The following is an 18775-nucleotide window of genomic DNA, read 5'->3' as shown; positions in this document are numbered from 1 at the left end:
AGTTAGCTCAAAGCAACATTGTAAGTTCAGCCTCAAAGACCTGCTAGCATTGCTGTAGATATTTACTGTTGTTATACTAGGGCTGATAGATGAGCAGTGTTTGCAAGTTTGTAGATACTTAACTGGTGTCAGAATCTGGTTTGTGGCCTCCATCTACTGTGAGGTATAGAACTGAGTAAGTTACAGAACAGCAGCCCTGGAGCTGTTACAGATTGTCTTGCTCAAGGGCACTTGAATGGTGGCTGTCCAGTTGAAGGAAGGTTTCTGTGCAATACCTTTTACAGCTTTGAAGACCGGATTCCATACTGCTCAAGCTCCCTTTCACCACCACTGTTGACAGTACTTTAAGTCAACCGCTGTTGAGTGGTGTGTGATGGGGCGGTAGTTTCAGTGTCTGCTGGAGCTTTGTAATGCCTTGGTTGATCTCACAGAGCAGGCCTCCAACTTATTTATAGCACTGCTGTGGGTGTCAGAGGAAATGGGGCTGTGGCTGGGGGCGAGGCTTGTGTTTGCCTCCTAAATGTAAATGCTCCGTACTTGTATAGCGCCTTTCTAGTCTTTTCGACCACTCAAAGCGCTTTTTACACCACATCTGCATTCACCAGTCACACACATTCATACACTGAGCCTAAGTGCTCAAACGGAAACTAACATTCACACTCACTCATACACTGGCGGAATACAGGGGCAATTCGGGGTTCAGTATCTTGCCCAAGGACACTTCGTCACGCAACCAGGGGGAGCCAGGGATTGACCGCCGACCTTCCGATTAACGGCCAACCCGCTCTACCTCCTGAGCCACAGCCGCCCCGAGAACCAGGGGGAGCTCATCTTGGAGGACTAGCAGACAGCAGCGGGGGGGCAGTGAATTTGTAATCTGGCCCAAATGGCGATGACCCAAAGCATTTTCACGCAGCCGCCGCTTTGGTAAACACACAGGCAGCTCATTGATAGCATGTGTGACATTCCACCATCCCATCTCAGTATCCCAGCCCAGCTCTCTCTGCTCTCAGACCTTCAGTCCTGTCCCCAGCTGTGAGAGCCCTGCCCCCTGTTTGACTTGCAGTTGACTCCCTCCCCTCTCCGTTTTCTCTCATAGCTGCAGTTCATCTATCTTGTTCTCCGATGTCATCCTGAGTTATATCCATTATTTTACCATATTTTTTGCTTCATCCTCTTCCGCCATGTGTCGTTTCCTTTTCAAACATACATGAGACCTGTTTTGTTTATTGTACACCAGTTCACAAAACCCTGAAACAACTAAACAACTAAAACCAAAAACATGTTCTTTAAATGTTGATATAATATACACTGCTCAAAAAAGTAAAGGGAACACTAAAATAACACATCCTAGATCTGAATGAAATAATCTCATTAAATACTCCTTTCTTTACATAGTTGAATGTGCTGACAACAAAATCACACAAAAATTATCAATGGAAATCGAATTTATCAACCCATGGAGGTCTGGATTTGGAGTCACACAGCATATGGTCGTCTCCAGACTCTGTCAAGTCTGTCACATGTGCTCAGTGTGAACCTGCTTTCACCTGTGAAGAGCACAGGGCGCCAGTGGCAAATTTACAAATCTTGGTGTTCTCTGGCAAATGCCAAACATCCTGCACGGTGTTGGACTGTAAGCACAACCCCCACCTGTGGACGTCGGGCCCTCATACCACCCTCATGGAGTCTGTTTCTGACTGTTTGAGCAGACACAGGTCATTTTGCAGGGCTCTGGCAGTGCTCCTCCTTGCACAAAGGCGGAGGTAGCGGTCCTGCTGCTGGGTTGTTGCCCTCCTACGGCCTCCTCCACGTCTCCTGATGTACTGGCCTGTCTCCTGGTAGCGCCTCCATGCTCTGGACACTACGCTGACAGACACAGCAAGCCTACTTGCCACAGCTCGCATTGATGTGCCATCCTGCATGAGCTGCACTACCTGAGCCACTTGTGTGGGTTGTAGACTCCGTCTCATGCTACCACTCGAGTGAAAGCACCGCCAGCATTCAAAAGTGACCAAAACATCAGCCAGGAAGCATAGGAACTGAGAAGTGGTCTGTGGTCACCACCTGCAGAACCACTCCTTTATTGGGGGTGTCTTGCTAATTGCCTATAATTTCCACCTGTTGTCTATTCCATTTGCACAACAGCATGTGAAATTGATTGTCAATCAGTGTTGCTTCCTAAGTGGACAGTTTCACAGTGATTTCAGTGATTTCACAGGAGTGTGATTGACTTGGAGTTACATTGTGTTGTTTAAGTGTTCCCTTTATTTTTTTGAGCAGTGTATGATATAATATATGATATAATATATGATATATAACCAGATAAATCCTGATTGTGTCAAGCACTGATTGACTTTACAGCTTGCATTAAAACGGGTGTCAACATCCATCTCCAGAGACCACTTGATTTTGTCCCACTTGACATGCAAATACAGTAAATCCTTACACATCTGCAATATTTACATGCCACCAACCCAAAGCAATAAGCTGTCAGCCATTTGGCAAGTTTATCTGCTCAATATGTTTGACTAAAAAGAAGTTTTGCTGCTATACAAGGTTATGCTAGGGAAAAAGGCACCTGGGAAGTGATACCTTTCAGTTACACTGTTGGTCTGAAAATGTATATGTATTCATTACTCCCAGTTTTAGATTTGATTTATTTCTGATTCACCATCGAGTTAAAATGATTAGATCTGTGTTAACTGTAGTTTGATTAACAAAGAAACCATAAATAACTCTTTTCCTCTTTAAACATTTCAGGAATATATTTTAACAATCTATCTGTGTCATTTCCATTTAGACCACAAAATTGTCTCATTCACATCATAAAGGGATTCCCCTTTGTGATAAGACAATTTTCAATCAAATCAGACAGAATGGCAATAAATACAGCAATAAATGTAATACATTCTCATAAAATGTATTTCTTCCAGCAGAAATGGCACATGCAGTGTCTGAGTAGTCCACTTACAAACTATAGTTGAATCGATCTCTACGCAGTGTTAATAACGAATACAGTTTTGTAAAGCAAGTGTGGGCATTTGTCAAACTTTTCATTTTCAAACTAACAGCATATTTGGACAGTACATATTTATGCAAATACAAACTCCAAGGCATCAAAAGACTGCAGAGCTGTTGAAGCTGACTAACAGCTGATCCTGCTGTGGTCCAGCTGTGCTGCCATCATTAGAAACTGATCGTGCTTCAGATGAGAGAGAAAAGGACATCTCAAAAATGTATTTCCCTGATTTCTCTTTTCCTCATGACTTCTCCTTGCATCTCGCCTCACGTCTTCAGTGGGGGGGACTAAATGAAAGTGAGGGAATCGTGGATGCACCCATCGTCTGTGCTTGCATGCCTGACCATCAGTGTGGTTTGTGCTGCCTGTAATCTCAGCGTTTGAGTTTTATTTATTTGTTCAAGTGAAAATCAGGCAAAGAATATAATACTTACTATGGACAACAGTGTGTAGGGAGTGAGAGGTAAAAAGTCCAAAAATGGATTTCATTACCTTTGCGTAAGTGAAATAATACAGTGTTTACAGTTTGAACAATCTATGCAGTCACATTTATAGCTAGTGTAGGCATATATTTTTAGGAGTCTGGCTGTGATTGGATGACATGAGGTCGACTAATAGTAGCTCTGAACGTGGCCTTTGTCTACACTCCCTTTGCTTCTCTCTAACCATTACAGCGAGTTGAGCTGATTGTAAGAAACACTTATCACTGCCTGTCTTCACCTTCAGCTAGCTAACCTCCTGACCTACTTTCTCTGCACCTTTATGTGTTTCTGTCAGCAGCATCTTGTGGTTTAGAAGGAGGTGGGTGTGCACTCCTCCATGGCCATTATTGGAAGCTGAGTTAACATCACATGTAGCTAAGGCATGTCAGCACCTAAATAAACATTAAACAACAGACAGACGCACCGCAGCGATGGTATGACAACAAACAAATAAACACATGAACGCACAAACACAAACACGCACGCACGCACGCAAACACACACACACATGAATGAACAGAGATGAAGAGACCAAACGCTTTAACACAAGCCTTGTTGCATTTCATGAATAATTCAAATCCTGGGGTCTTCTGAGAGAGAAAAAGACGCCCCTCTACACACACCCACGTTCACACATACACACACCGATCACAGCGGTACACAGAGGAGCATAAGTGGGGAGTGTGTGGATGTGTGCAGCAATGTGCCAGGCTGAATTTATGGTATTTAGGTTGAGCTTCATTTCACAATTCCCTTCACCGCTAGAGTTGAAGTGTAGCTTTAAATGTAAATACAGTCATCCTGTTTATCCCATCGTCTACCCCTTGCCCCCCCACCCCCCCAGCGTACTATTCATCATGCTTTATGCTCTAAATAATCTAGAGGTTACACTAACATCACAATTTCCAATGAGTACTTTATATTCTGACCTAGTAGCTGTAGAAGGGAGATATTGACACTGAGGGGGTGGGTTGACTCAGCGAGGCGATGTTGTCAAATATGTTGAAAGAAGAACCCCAGACCACTGATGTTCAACGTGATCGCAGTAATGACAGAAAGAAATGAAAGTACTATTAAAAATGCTATTGCCCAGATGTGGAGGAGAGGCATAGAGAGAAACATGAGCTCAGATGAAACACAAACATCAGTTCAATCACAGCCTGGTGATACATATTCAAACACTGAATTATCTGAGTGAATTCCAATTATAGTTTAGGATTGCCCGTTGCTCGCTTTAAATGTCAACCAGGGAAATGTTTGTTTTGTGTTAATGAATAAATAGTTTTGGAAGATGTAATATTTTATGAAAGCAGCAGGACAAATACCTTATTAGATTTGTTTCATATTAATTTAGCAACATGTCCTTTAGTGTCTCTAGTATGGCTATACACTCACAAGATGACATGGTCCTGTGTGGCTGAATAAAAATCAAAAAGTGTAATGCAATTCTTTCTTTACAATATATTTACCTCTACATTACTGTGACATATTGCTAAATGTCATGTTATAAGGTCCCTGTTTTGCCTGATGTTGCTTTTTCTGTAACCTGCCTGAGAGTATTAGTATTGTAATAATCGATATTGGACAGTAACACATTCCTAAGTGATGTGTAATTTACTTTTTAGTGACTAGTGTTAGGGATTACAATTTAAAATTCAGTAATTACATCAAAGTTACTAATACCAGGATTACTCTGTTACTCTGTTAGCTTTTCGGGTGGTTGGAGGGGAGGATGTAGCTTGTTTGCTGTCTTACCAGAGGTTAATATAAATTTAGGATTATGCCTTCTGGTATCTCCAAAGTTTTCTCGGTAGATTTGTGTCTTAGCTGGTTAGTCAGCTAGCTACCTAATGTCAGCATATATTCATGATTCTGCTGGATTTTGTCCAGAGTTGAAGAGTGTGTGAACCCTGTGAGGATGGGGCTTCTTAGGCCTAACGTTAAGCTAGCTGTTGGCGCTCAACACCCCTTATTCTGACTTGGGAGTGTTCACGCATTATTCCAATGTGGTTAGCCCTAATGTTGACCTTAGTCACACCACATAAACAGCCTAAATTAGCTTTACATGCTTTTGTTGTGTTACATCTTTGTAGCAGTTTGTTACCAAGTGAAACTAGATACAAATAGACAGTGAATAGCTCCTATAAAATTAGCTAAATCTAATGTATTAGTGTTAATATTGGATTTTATTTTGATGTCAGTAGTTTTTTTCATCAAGTGGGAGATATCGTTAGTGTCAGAGATTCCCATTATCTCCGGTTTGGAGTTACAGTTTAAGTGATATGACATGAACCATAAGAAATTGTGACACGTCTTTGCACTTGGCACCTAAAACATTATTTCCTAATACTTTTGTATTATAGTGTATAGTAATACACTTTGTAATTACTTCTGCATTGACCAATTGTCCAGTAATGTTTTACATTTAACTTACAAGGGATTGATAAATGAGTTTGTTAGACATTTAAATTGTTTAGTGCAAAATAACATGGAGGACTTGAAAATATAGGGCTTGTTCATGAAAGCAGCACAAAATACATGGAGTATTATGTCTAAGTAACTAATCCATTAATCATTGCTTTGCTTCACTTTTCAATGACAGCTGGATACCATTTTCCAATAGAGTTTATAAAATCCCAAATACTGAATGTACGGTATAACGGAAATCCTAGACATACCAAGTTAGTTTTTTCTTTTTCTTACTTTTTCACCATGTCTCATGCTTCTTTTAGTTACATACTAAAATAGTTAAGTACACCCCTGTCTTTAAGTTTTCCCTGTATATTTCCCACTCTGCAGTAAGAGCTTCCCCTGAATACCCCAGAGTGACTCAGCTTTGTTGCTAGTGTGTGTGTATTTGTGTGTCGTCAAAGTGTTTATGTGCTGTTCTGAGAGGACTTGAATTAGTGTGGGTTTGAATGTACTCCCCCATTTGGCGGTGGCTGCAGTGGGCCACTTTTCCTCTCTCTCTGGAACGTTGGTTTGAAGGGGAAATGGATGATAGGGGGGCAGTTCACTGAACAAGATGTTCTTTGATATCCTCCAGACATGTTGCATCACTGCTATTGGCAGAGGAACACTGACCTGAATATTTAGGTGCAGCAAGTTTACCAAGTTTGCATGAGTGTGTGTTTTGGTTTGTGTGGATCCATTCTCTATCCCCTCTATCAAGTAGCAACTTCCCAGGGCCTAATTAGGGCCGGCGAGGATCACTACTGACTCTGAAGACAACAGGGTGGTCTGCTGCTAATGAGACCTCAGGAATAAAGATTATTGACACAAAAGGAGCTAAATTCTTTATCTATTTTTTATCCAAAAATTAATTAGTTTTTTCTTTGTCTTCTTTTAGCCCCAAAGACCTGCAGCCCAAAGCAGTTTGTGTGTAGAGACGGGGTGACATGCATCTCTAAAGGCTGGCGCTGCGATCGGGAGAAGGACTGCCCAGATGGCTCTGACGAGGAGCCTGATGTTTGTAAGTCTTCAAAACATACTGAGTCCAAACAGTCCAATATATTGTATCCATTGTGCATTACTTTCTTGTACACCCTGATTGTTATGATTCTGCTGCATCTGACTTTCACAGCAAAGTGAACTTTGGCTGACATTTAACCATTCGGGGTATATAATTGGAGACTACAGTAGAGAGGAAATGCTTTTCAGCTTATGTGTATTATATAATTTAAAGCACTCCTAGTCAACTGGTTTTGCCCATTCAAGTCTCTGAATTCTGTGGAATAAAAGCCCTCTCTGCTTATCTCCTCTGAATAAGGGAGGGTTTAAGACAGGGAGCGTTTTTACAAATCAGTATAAAATTAAATGTTAGCCCAACCTTTGATTTTATTCATTACGAGAAATACAAACTCACAGTTGGTTCATGTAATATCTCAGACCGCCTCAGAAATGGATCTAAAACCTACTATTATGGCTTTTAAAAGACATTTTTTGTAATGTTAAGGGTATGCTAGTATGTTACTGTAGCGTCTGATCCCTCCAAACACATTCTTAAAGCAGCTAACAGACAGAGATTGTTGGCCTATTAGATTTATATGGCTAATCGCAGCCAGGCTGGAGAAAACAATGAGGTGTTTTATCAGCAACTTACAGAGGTCATCCTGCCTTTAAACAGTTCTGTCATGCCCAATTAGGAGAGTTTGTTTTTGTTTGTTCTTGATATGATTTCCTTTTACTTTCAGAGCCACACAGGATCCAGTCAAGAGACAAATCCAAACCAAAAGTAGAGCTAAAAACAGCAGCCATCATTTCAAAGTCTTCATTAGAGTTGAGATGCTTTGAGGCTGAATGCCTGGGGAGGGAATGAAAGCAACAGTGTCTTTTTGGGCAGCCTCTAAGACTGAAACGCATGTAGTTTTTTAAAAAGACAGAGGGCTTGGGTTGGGTGGGCAAGGGACAGTGTTTGTGTGTTTGTGTTTGTGTGTATGTTGCCTTTTTGAGGGTGGGGGGGGTTAGCCTGAGAGAGGTTGAGTGAGGGACTGGGAGGCCATACAGAGTCCTGTAGCTGCAGTCTAGACACAGAAACTGTATGAGAGTAGGTCTGGAAGTCATTAGAGACTCGCCCCGAGCAATGAAGAAACCTGCTGTGGGCCAGCCTTCTTCCGTGTCTATATCTGAGACAGAAACAACAGTGACTCCATTCCCTGTCTCCTGCTACTCCCTCTAGCTTATGCCAAGCTCTCTCAAAAACAACAGTTATAGGACCTATGCGCTGGAGAGACCTGACTTTTCTTGGTGTGAGGGTGGAAAACCCAAGAAGTGAGTCAGGGAGATAAAAGAAACACCAATCCATGTCTTAGCTTTCTTAGAATTTAGGTGTTTTTTTGGTTGATGTTAAAGGGGTATTTCAGCACTGGAAACATGGTCTTTTTTTAAAACTGGGCTGTCTTTGTAGTAGAAAGATGCAAATGTTTTTGAAATTAGTGCTACATGAGAGAAAACAGAGACTATACTCCTCAGCTGGCGGTGCTTGACACTCGGCTGTGGCCTCTTCCATACTTCTAAATTCTTACGCACTGTAGTTGGGCTCATATAGCCCCAAATGTCTGATTCAGGCATTACATCATTAAAGTTGTTTTTATACATATCTACAGGCACACTGTCTTCTGCTATGGTCTTCCAGTGGTTGCTCTAGCCAGTTGATTTTGTTTTGATTTTGAGCAGTCTCTCGATCTGACTGTCCTGTGGAGGCAGGCATACAAAAAATGCAGAAGTATAAGTTCGAACTATAGCCCTAGCCTTGACGCGTCATCTGGCAATCTTTTGCCAGTAAATGAGCAGGGGAGCTCTGGGTGCAGGCATTGTTCATTTGCATATACTGTACTACCCACATTGAAATGATGCAAAGCTGGTTGACAGCTGGCACAGTTTCTCTTTAAGATTGGCAAAATGATTAATTAATTATTATTTAGGGATGTGGCAAGTACATTCTCATTACAAAGGCTGGCATAAATTTTTCTGCTACTTTAGAGTACAAGCATGTACAGAAGTCAGTACAAAATGTTAAATAGTCTGTCAGATTTAATTGCGGATTTCTTCTGGACCAGTTTGGACCATGATGGTTTGCCATCTTTGACCAGCTAAGAGTCACAGACAGTATAGGGAAGTTGGAAATATTGAGTGATGGACTAATTCATTGTTGGTTTGGCCTTTTGGTTTGGGACTTGTTGACAATTAAAAAATAAATTGCCAGTATTATTTTTTTTACGTTTGTTGGGGCATCTTGGTGGCCAACATGAAAGGAGACATACCATTTAACTAACATCCATCATTCAATTCAGACCTTCATTGCATGTCTTCCCCCTCGTTCCCCATGTTTTATGATGCTCTCTACTGTCAAATTATCCCCAAAAATTACATGCTGTTTGGAGAAAAAAAATCTTTGGTGTAGAGCAGATGCTGGGTGGTGAGGCTGTGAGGTACTAAATTAATCTCAACCCAGTTGAATATGGTATCATTTTTGTAGCTCATCATATATGTACAGTATACAGAAAATACTGGCAATCCACTTTTCTGAGCTGAAGTTTGAAAATAAAAATATATTGAAATGCTGTGTTGTCATATGAGAACATTAGTAGTTTTATTGTTGTGATAAAGGTGCTCTTTGTGAAGGTGCTTTTGCAGATGCTTCTGGTTGAAAGATGCATGAGAGAGGTTTATTTATTCACCCATGTGGATGGGGCTTCACAGTGGCCTTTGTTCATGTGTTGGCTATTGCTGGGGAAGTCAGCCACTGTCCAGTGCAGCTGCTTTGCCCTGCTGTGTAACCCCCACAATGCTGTTCTTTGTACCCTGCAGTGCTGGGTCAGACTGGCATAGAGGGATACTAAAAGAGTAAAACAAAAACAAAATGGTTGTCTGGGCATATGACCTTTTATATAGAACTTTGATCTGCATTCCTAATCAATGAACAATTGAAAGCCTGGCAATGAAGATAAATGTGAAGATAACATGTCTGGTCCATAGCCTTCAGGTAGGGTGTAGGCTCATTTAGAGGTGCCTTGTCCTCGGGGTGTAGAATTTATTGGGGTCCTGAAGTCTGAGTGTGCCCTGAAAACACAGGAAGTGGGTAACGCTGAAATGATGTCCCCTGCCCCTGGCCTGTAATAAGGCCTGTTTTACAGACAGTTCCCACCTAGGCTGCAATTAGCTTTTTAGGAGATGAAGCACTTCTGTAACAGCCACTTTCGGAGTGGAAAACATAATCTTACATGATGTAATGTGCGTCTCGCTGACGCCTATCAAAATAAATGAAAGACTGCCATGAAAAGAAATTAAATCTGGTGAGTTGTATCTTTGATCTGCTTGCACAAAAGTTAGAGCCACAACAGTTGTGAAGAAACACAAGGGGGTTTATTGTTTGGTGTATATTTCATCAGTGGTGTCATTTACCAGACAGTTGACCCAAAGCCTGTGGCTGTACTGTTCAGGTATGGAAGAGGAAGAGATTTGTTTGATCTTGCTACTGTCTCCTAAAAGCAGCCACCACCCAGTCCAGATAACCATCAACATGTCAAGAAAAGCAACCTTTGCCCAACATGAATGTGTCTGTCGCCTTGCAGCACCTTGTTCCTACAATAACCTGCTGCAGGTGAGCACACAATCTGCGCTCTCCCTTGTGCCCTCTTTAAAACACATACACACACTGCACTACTCTCATATAAACAATAAAGCACAAATTTCACCTTCTAAAAATAGAAGATGCTTTTCCCTGTGTCCCCCAGTAGTCACTACCAGCACACACACATAAACATATACTCATGCACACCAGCAGAAGAGGTTTGTCACCATGAGAGTGTTCGACTGAAACTTAAATCAGCTCATACTTCAAGAGCTAATGTGCCTGTCATAAGATGGAAATTCCATGTATTTTGAACGGTTTTTGCTCTAAAATGTCAACAAAATTATAAGTTATATGTTTTACTTTAATTGAATCAGAGAGAAGCAACAACTTCAGAACAGAATAACCAAGACTTGTACCAAGTATTTGTACTATAGTACATTACTGCAGCTTAGACAGTTACAGTGGTGTGTCGTAGATTCATTAATATTTACTGTAGTGGAATTAGGAAATTTGACCAGAATACTTCACTTCATCCAAAAATCTTAAACCTGCATACATTTTTTTATTAGATTTTATTATCATTATGTTTTTTTACATTTAGGGGTAGCACAACAAGTAGTAATCACAATACTGACACATTATCACCTTATAAAACACTTTTCTATTTACACATCCAGTACACATAGAGCAACATTAACATTGATTTGGTGGCATGTTTCTGTCCAAACTGGCAAATGTGACACTAATTCACTCTGTTTAGGTTTTGCATGCTAAGCTGCTAAATGCTCCTTTTTCCGCTGAGCAGGGACAGGTGGTTTATCATACAAAAGAATTTCTTTATTTATTTGAAACAGTTGCCTGCGGCGTCTGGAAACAATGCTAATGACAGCAGTTACACTGAAACGAAGTTCAAGTTGTGGGCTATAAAACCCAAACAATGACCTGATAGATGCTAAAACGCTCCATAGAGCTGAGGGGAAGTGCAGAGGTGGGTGTGATTATCTGTTGGGGCATCACTATGAGGAACACCTACATTGCCCATAGTATTTTTCCCCATTGTTTAACTTTAGACTACCTTATTTTTGATGTGACATAATTGTGTGCCCACATATTAAAAGATTAAGAATCCTCTAAGAATGAAAAACCAAATATTCCAAATATTTTTAAGCTCTGTAGTCACCCATGACTTCATCTGACAAGGATAGGAGTAAATTAAAGTTATCTTTCATGTCAGCTTATATTTTCAGCAGCACCAAACCCATCTATTATTACAGACAGAACTTGTGCAACTGTAACAGTAAATATATATATAGAGAAACAACATAAATTATACATACATATGCTCTATTTAAAGGTGTGGTGAGCCGGATGTGGTCCACAGGCCACCAGCTGGCCATTTTTAGATCAGCAGTTGGGCCTGGGGCAATAGAGAGGCCAAAGCTGGCCTCTTGAAGCAGGACAAGAGAGTCTGGCCTGTGTTCAGCCAAGAAAAGCGTGTCAGGGTTTTAAATTTTAAAAAACACCATTATGTAAGCCCAGCAGGGCTCTTTGCAGAAGGGGGTGGGGCAGGCCACAGGCACCCTTGGGGGGGGGGGACTAGGGGCAAGCCTGGGACAAGAAGAGTAGAGTTTATGATAGGAGATTGAGAGACTCAAACAATAATAATATGATAATTTGGGTAATTGAAGCCCCACCCTGCATCTTGAAGGCATAGACACACAGATGCTGAACACCTGGCTATGCCTTGTGGCCAGTCTTTCTCTCTCTACGGTAAACAACCTTGTGTCTGATTAGTAGTAGTAAATGACTACATCCTGTATGCGAGAGTGCATTATTGAACACACAGCTTATCTTCTGCAGTGGTTGTCTAACTTCAGCCTCCTCGGACCTCCTTGGGCCTTTCCTGTCATTTGTGCAGCTGTTAACACTGTTTTCTATGTGATAATTAGTTGTATGTCCTTTTGAATTTGTTTCTATTCTTCATTTGCTTTAGGTATCCAATGAAAAGGTCTGTCTGGAGATGGGCTTGGTGCTTAATTTGTGATGATTAAAGTTAGTCTTCTGGTTTCAGGGTAAGAATATAAGCCAAAACAGACTGAGTGCCTTTCAGATATTTAGCCATTCTGGGGCAGCGGTATGGCCCCCTCTCTGCTCTTTACAAGAAAAACTTACACAATACTAATAGTTTTAAGTTAATCCTCAGCTCATTGTGAGGAAATAAGAGGCGGACGAATCAAATAATCAGTCTGTTCAAACTCAGAAATAAGAGTTGCTATGTAAGAACCTTATCATGTAGGCAATATTTTTATTCTTTCATCTGTGTGTATTTGTTAGAGAAAAAGGGAGAAAGAGAGACACAAAGAGGTTGACTATGTCTGCCTGCATGATTACTTTTATGCAACTGTGTGTGTGAGAGAGAGGTGTGTGTTATTAGAACTTTTTATTATCTGTCCTTCTATACATGAGCTTAAGGAAACAGGTGAATGACATAATGTCTTGATATTTTACCATTGATTTCCTTTGTGTGTATTTGTTTACTTTTCCTCTTTCATAAAGGATACCAATATAGGCTCAATCTATTTATTTGGTAGAGGTATCTGGTGGTGTTGTCCTGTATGAATCTTGCAATTTACTTTCTGATAGAACTGTTTGCTTAGTGGTTTCTCTGCCCTGAGGAATAGCTGTGCTGCTGTGTTTGGAGAAGGCTCAGTTTGTTGTGCTTTCGAGAGCTGGATTTAGTCTTCCTGCTTTGCTTGTCGCCGTGCCAGCCACCCCAGAAGCCCCCCAGGAAGCAATGAAAATGTGGTGTTGATATCTTGGAAGGAAAGGGGAAAGCAGGGAGCCAGAGACCCAACATCCAACCATCAAGTGCAGGGTGCAGAGAGGGCACACAGTCTGCCACCAGGGTTGAAGCCAGAAATGGTTATAATAAACTGCATTTATGCTGTAAATGTGCATAACACACAGTTAGATTGAGATGTGACTGTCTGGACAAAGGAAATTCAGATAGCTAAACCACTCCAGTTTTTGCGAGGCACCCACAGGTGTGGCTGGAGTGGCAGGTTAATGTGTTGTTTTTCATCTGTGGAGAGAAGTGTTTATAGGATGGCTGTCAGGAATAAACAGTGGTGAAGTGCTGCCATTATTACCCTCTCCACCCTGCTGCTAGCTGTTGCCGTGGCTGCTCTTCTGGTGATCTTTTTGACAAGCCGGTGTTGAGTAGCAACATCAAAATACAAACTCCCATGTTAGCTGCTGGGCCCTCTCTTAACCTACATGAAGCTCTGGTTTTGTTGCGTCTTGTTTTCGGTGCTGTGTCCTAGTTTTGTGTGGAGTTTTGCTTCTTTGGCAGGGCAGATGAAATGGGGGGGGGGGGGGGGGGTCAAGGGAGGCCTCGGGGCTGCTTGGTAAGGATTCGGGTGCTATGTCCAAAAATGTGTCATGTGTGCAAAGAGCATCACAGAGAGACGGCAAGCTGGTTTGTGGGGACATGGTCATCAATGGTCAGAGAAACCCAGTATTAGTCATTAAGAGCTCCAGACAGTAAAGTGGTGCAACACTATTTATTCATGAGGTGGATTTATGGATCAACATTAAATTATTAATCTATATTAAGATGGCTGATGTTTGTGAAAAGTAGCATGGTACTTTTTAATTATCTAGTGCTTGTTAGTCAAATGTTCTGTAATAGTTTGGATATGTATGTGTGTTTCTGTCATTGTTTCATATGCTGAAAGGTCTGATGTGTTTAAAATGAACTGAAGGCAGAGGCCTCGCTCCTCTGTAACAGTTGGCCTCATTCTCTCCCACAAAAAAATCTCTTTTATGTTTTGCTCCAGCACTGGCAGCATCTTGTTATTTGTTTGTGTTTGTTATTGGTTGAATAAGCATTGTGTTAACTAGCATTTGGGGGGGGGACATGAACTAGTGAATGGAAAATCCCCAAACTTACAAGCTTTGGGCTCAGGGACAGCGTGATCCAGACCCAGATCTCGACTCTTTCTGAGTGAGCTGGGTCTCTCTATGACTGGAGAGGAAACACAGGTCAAGAGACAGTTTCCAAGATGAGTAATTCTGCAAAAAATGCTACTTGAGAAAAAAACCCTGAAGAGTTATAAAAGTATGACAGGTCCTAGCAAAAACTTAGGAGACTCTGTCTTAAAATATTAATCCTAAAACAGCACATAATTAGAAAGAGCCAGATCCCCTTCCATCACTGGACCCCCTGTGGCCATTTCCCCAGCTCTCCCTCCAGGTGGCCATGCCACAGTTCACTCAGACTTCGCACGTGACGCCGCTTACAACACCGCGGCTCAGAGCCTGCTTTGTAGGGGGCCACAGCCGATTTGTGTGATCCAAACAATGGCCTTAGTCCTCTTGCCCCCTCCCTTTCCCTTGCCACCCCCTTGGCCGGCACTCCCCCGGGCTGGAAAAGTGCATGTGACCTACCTCTATGTGTAGCAGCTTAAAGACTCTACCCGTGCAAGGTGTCTGAAATCCAGCATGCAGCAATCTTGTTTTGATAGATGCTTATAGAAGAAAGTCTTCGTTTGACTTGGCCTGCCACAATATTGCTTCTGTATAGGTATTTACCTCCAAACCCATACTTGCACTGCAATTTTGATGAAGGTTGAAGTTCTTTGTATCTGTTGTACATCCTCAGACCATTAGTTGAGTCAGACAGACCCATGGAAGAAGTGAAATCTGTCCTGGTATCTGCTGACCTCTATCTGATGTCTGTAGCAGAGAAATAAAGCCTTGTAACAATCTCTAGTTCTCCATAGGAAAAGAATAGTCAAATATCCAGCCTCAGTTTTCACCCGCTGGCACTGTCACAAGGATAGCCTTTATGGGTCGATGATGGAGAGACACCAGGATAACTTCCCTTTTCCTTGGATGCCCTAATTGAGCTACAGAACATAATGGCTGAAGCTGTACCAGACAGCCTGTGTGGATCTTTCACTGAACTATTCAACGAGCTGTGTAGAGAAATAGAGCAAACAGAAACTTCTCAAAAAAAAGAAAGGTTTGGGCCTGCTAACCTGGCTCACTCACAGTAGAGGAATGTTGAATAAAAGACCCTGTTTAATTCAAATTAGCAATGCCTTTTTCCACTGTGGCCTGCCGACCGCTGCCAGCTCACACAAGAATGAAGTCTTGTGGGGCTTTGTCCACTTCCTGTGGATGAGGTGTTCCACTTGGTCCTCTCTGTCTGCTCTCTGCCCCCCCCCCCCCCATACACTTACTGTAAATGGGTCAACAGATGTTGGTGGAAAAATGACGAGAGGTGATACAAAGGGAGGGAGAGAGTGAGGAGAAGGAGGAAGGACAGCCAACAGTTTGACTTCCCACATGGGCTGAGAAAGATGAGCCCTGTAGAGGAGTGATTGGTTTCAAATAATGTCCATGCATCAAAAAAAACAAACTTTACTTTACTTTTCAGTTAAAGATAGACAACAAGTAGACAAATGATCTACCGTTATGAATCATATTATCATTGTTCTTATTTTTTTTATGTAGTTCTAGTGATTGCTCTATGAATCAGTGGAATTTAAGTTTGTAATTTAAGTTCAGTGGAATTTTGGGACAGTTAGATGAGAAGATTAACACCACTCATTTCTTTTTGCTAAATGTGAAAATAGAACTAGCAAGTGATTCGCTGAGCTTAGCAGCATGAAGACTTGAAGCAGGGGGAAACTGCTAGCCTGGCTCCCCCCAACAGTTCCAGTGCTTACTAATTAATATGTTGTATCTTGTTTGTTTAATCCATTGACGATTTAGACCATCGGCTGAGTACACAGATTTCTTCAAGTCTTGCTGTCAGTGCCAGGCAACTGGTCACCAAGAAATAGTTAGTAACAGTTAGTTAGTTAGTTAGTTTGGTTTGTGTACGTCAGCAACATGTGACAAGCGAATAAGCGTGTTCCACAAAATGTCTAACTGTTTCGTTAATAAAATCATCTCTCTGGCAGCAATATTTGAAACATAAACAGGCAATAAAAACATGTCCTTCCTACAAATAAGCCTCTGCATTCTACCGTGGAGAGTGTGGTATCTATCATGGATAATAACTTTTATAACTTGTGTTAATAACTTAACACATAAATATTGTTACTATATGGGGCTGGCTGAGTTAATATCCAGAATTGTTTTTTGTTGTATTTAATTTGCTGAAATTCAATTACTGTGTCTAACGGGTATATTGTGTCATCAGTTAGTCTCACAGCCTGTAGACTTGGACAGTGGTGACAGCAGTTTGGAGATAGGGTGCAACACATAGACTAGTTGGGCAGAGGTTATGCTGAGTCATTAGTCTTTCTGTGGATGAAAGTTCAGTAATAAGGTAATTTAGGGAAAAGCCTGTGCTGCTTGCCCAATGATTTTAGCAGTACAGTTACCTCTATATTGAGTAAAAGTTGCACAGATTTAGTGTCTTGGAGGGAGTAGTTTCACCCACACAAGATTACCCAAGATGAATATGTTTTCTTTCCCAGGGATCCAAATGTCCTTTCTTAGCACATTACAATACCGGCGTACGTGCCACTACACTGGCCTGCTTACTGTCTGTGTTTTGCCTCTGGGATGGACGTGTGTACACTGTAGATGTAGTGAAAGTAGTCATTTGGCTAGGCCCTGCTAGGATAATGGTGTGTTTGTAATTCCTGCTAGTTTTCTCTAGTGGCCATTTTTTGCTGCTGCAATGGTTCTTTGAATTTCTGCCTTGTGGTTCTGCCAGCTAAGTTGCCAAGAAGAAAGGTTGCTCAGAAGAGAGGGGAAAAGAGGCAAACATGCACATTTTCTTGGACAAATCATTTTAGGGTCAGAACTTTGACTGATACATGTACACGAATTTTTCTTTGGGATGTTCTTGCAGAGACAGATTATGAAAACATAGCAGTTTGACAACACTGGCAAACTGGGTGCAAGAAGAGGACATTACACTGTGTATAGGATTTCCCAACTTGTAAAAATGTTTTTCCCGACATTACGACATGCCGCTCTGATTAATTGCTGCAAAGCACACAGTGTGATTGATCAACTCTGCTGACGTATATTGTCTTATTGGGAATGTAGTTACTGAGTGAAGGTCTAAACAACTGCCCCAGTCATTATATATAGGCCTTTATGGTGGACCATGTCATTGTAGACACTCAGGAGCGGATTCACATAAAGATTGTGTGGCTTTTGTGGGCAATAATGCTGTACATATAAGACAAAACCAAACTGTATAATTCTCAAAGTATGTGCAAAAGGTGAAATGCACCCATAACTGCACTGCCAAGCAAATACCATCTGTGCACCAATGATATTTGCATGTCTTTAAATTAGGTATAACATGCATACATTTGGCACAAAATTGGCCCCTTTCTATGCAAATGAGCCTTGCAAAAAAACCCTCAGATTCACAAACACCAGCGGTGATAGCCACACGTAGACACACATTAAAACCTACTGCAAATATTACTGGGACAGACAAATTGCACTCAACTGCAAAACTTTATGGGTGTGTTCGCACTGTAATATCATTAGCACAATATCTTTTGTGAATTGGACCTTGAGACAGGGCAGATAGCGGTTGAAGAATTCATGGTGCCGTCAGCGGCCACATTCCCTTCTTTATGAGTTTTATGTATTATGAGTGTCTGGGCCATGAAGAACATGAAGGTGATGCTTATATAACACACAAAGTTCCACAGGCTATTAAGTGTAGAGTGTGAAGTGACAGTGTAAAGCTATAAATAATAATAATTTTAAAAACTAGGGTTGTTATCGGTTACAAATGTGTTTGTTTGGATGATCAAGACTCTCTTGAGAAGAAGCTGTTGGAGTCTATCATACCAGAGATTTCAGTACAGATTGGAGCATCAAGTCTGTGCATATTATTGTTGCCCTTTGCTTGACGCTGATTGTCTGTTGTGTTTTTACCTGATGAGGAGTCAGCTGTTAGGTAAAGACTATACACCTGAGCTTGTGCTTAGAACAGGAAAAAGAGGGAATGTGCTTTGAGATGTCCCGTGTAATTATTTATCCCAGAACTAAGGTGGCCCATTGATTTCCAATAAGGGTAGCATGAATGATCTTTGGAAGTCAATCTTCATCCTGCCCGTTTTTACTGTATTCATAGCCAAGTTGTTTGCTGCACAGTCACTGCAGGTTACTTCTGTCTTGGATCTGGGCGTATAATGATTTGTGATA

At 41.4% G+C, this 18775-nt stretch overlaps 1 protein-coding gene across 2 annotated transcripts in view; it reads left to right on the top strand.

The window, feature by feature from the left end:
* Nucleotides 1–18775, top strand: part of LOC119886310 (low-density lipoprotein receptor-related protein 1-like) — a 99255-nt gene that overhangs the window by 14117 nt on the left and 66363 nt on the right. For both annotated transcript variants that reach the window (XM_038696957.1, XM_038696956.1), the window contains exon 2: nucleotides 6854–6976. In XM_038696957.1, the coding sequence (XP_038552885.1) occupies nucleotides 6854–6976 (123 nt within the window). The remainder of the gene's footprint in view (nucleotides 1–6853; nucleotides 6977–18775) is intronic.

Source organism: Micropterus salmoides, unplaced genomic scaffold (assembly GCF_014851395.1).
Source record: "Micropterus salmoides isolate LMB-PRFRI ecotype aquatic unplaced genomic scaffold, ASM1485139v1 Ms_hic_scaffold_4, whole genome shotgun sequence".
In the NCBI taxonomy this organism is placed as follows: domain Eukaryota; kingdom Metazoa; phylum Chordata; class Actinopteri; order Centrarchiformes; family Centrarchidae; genus Micropterus; species Micropterus salmoides.
Note: the sequence above shows the minus strand (reverse complement) of the source record. Positions and strands in the feature narration are given on the sequence as shown.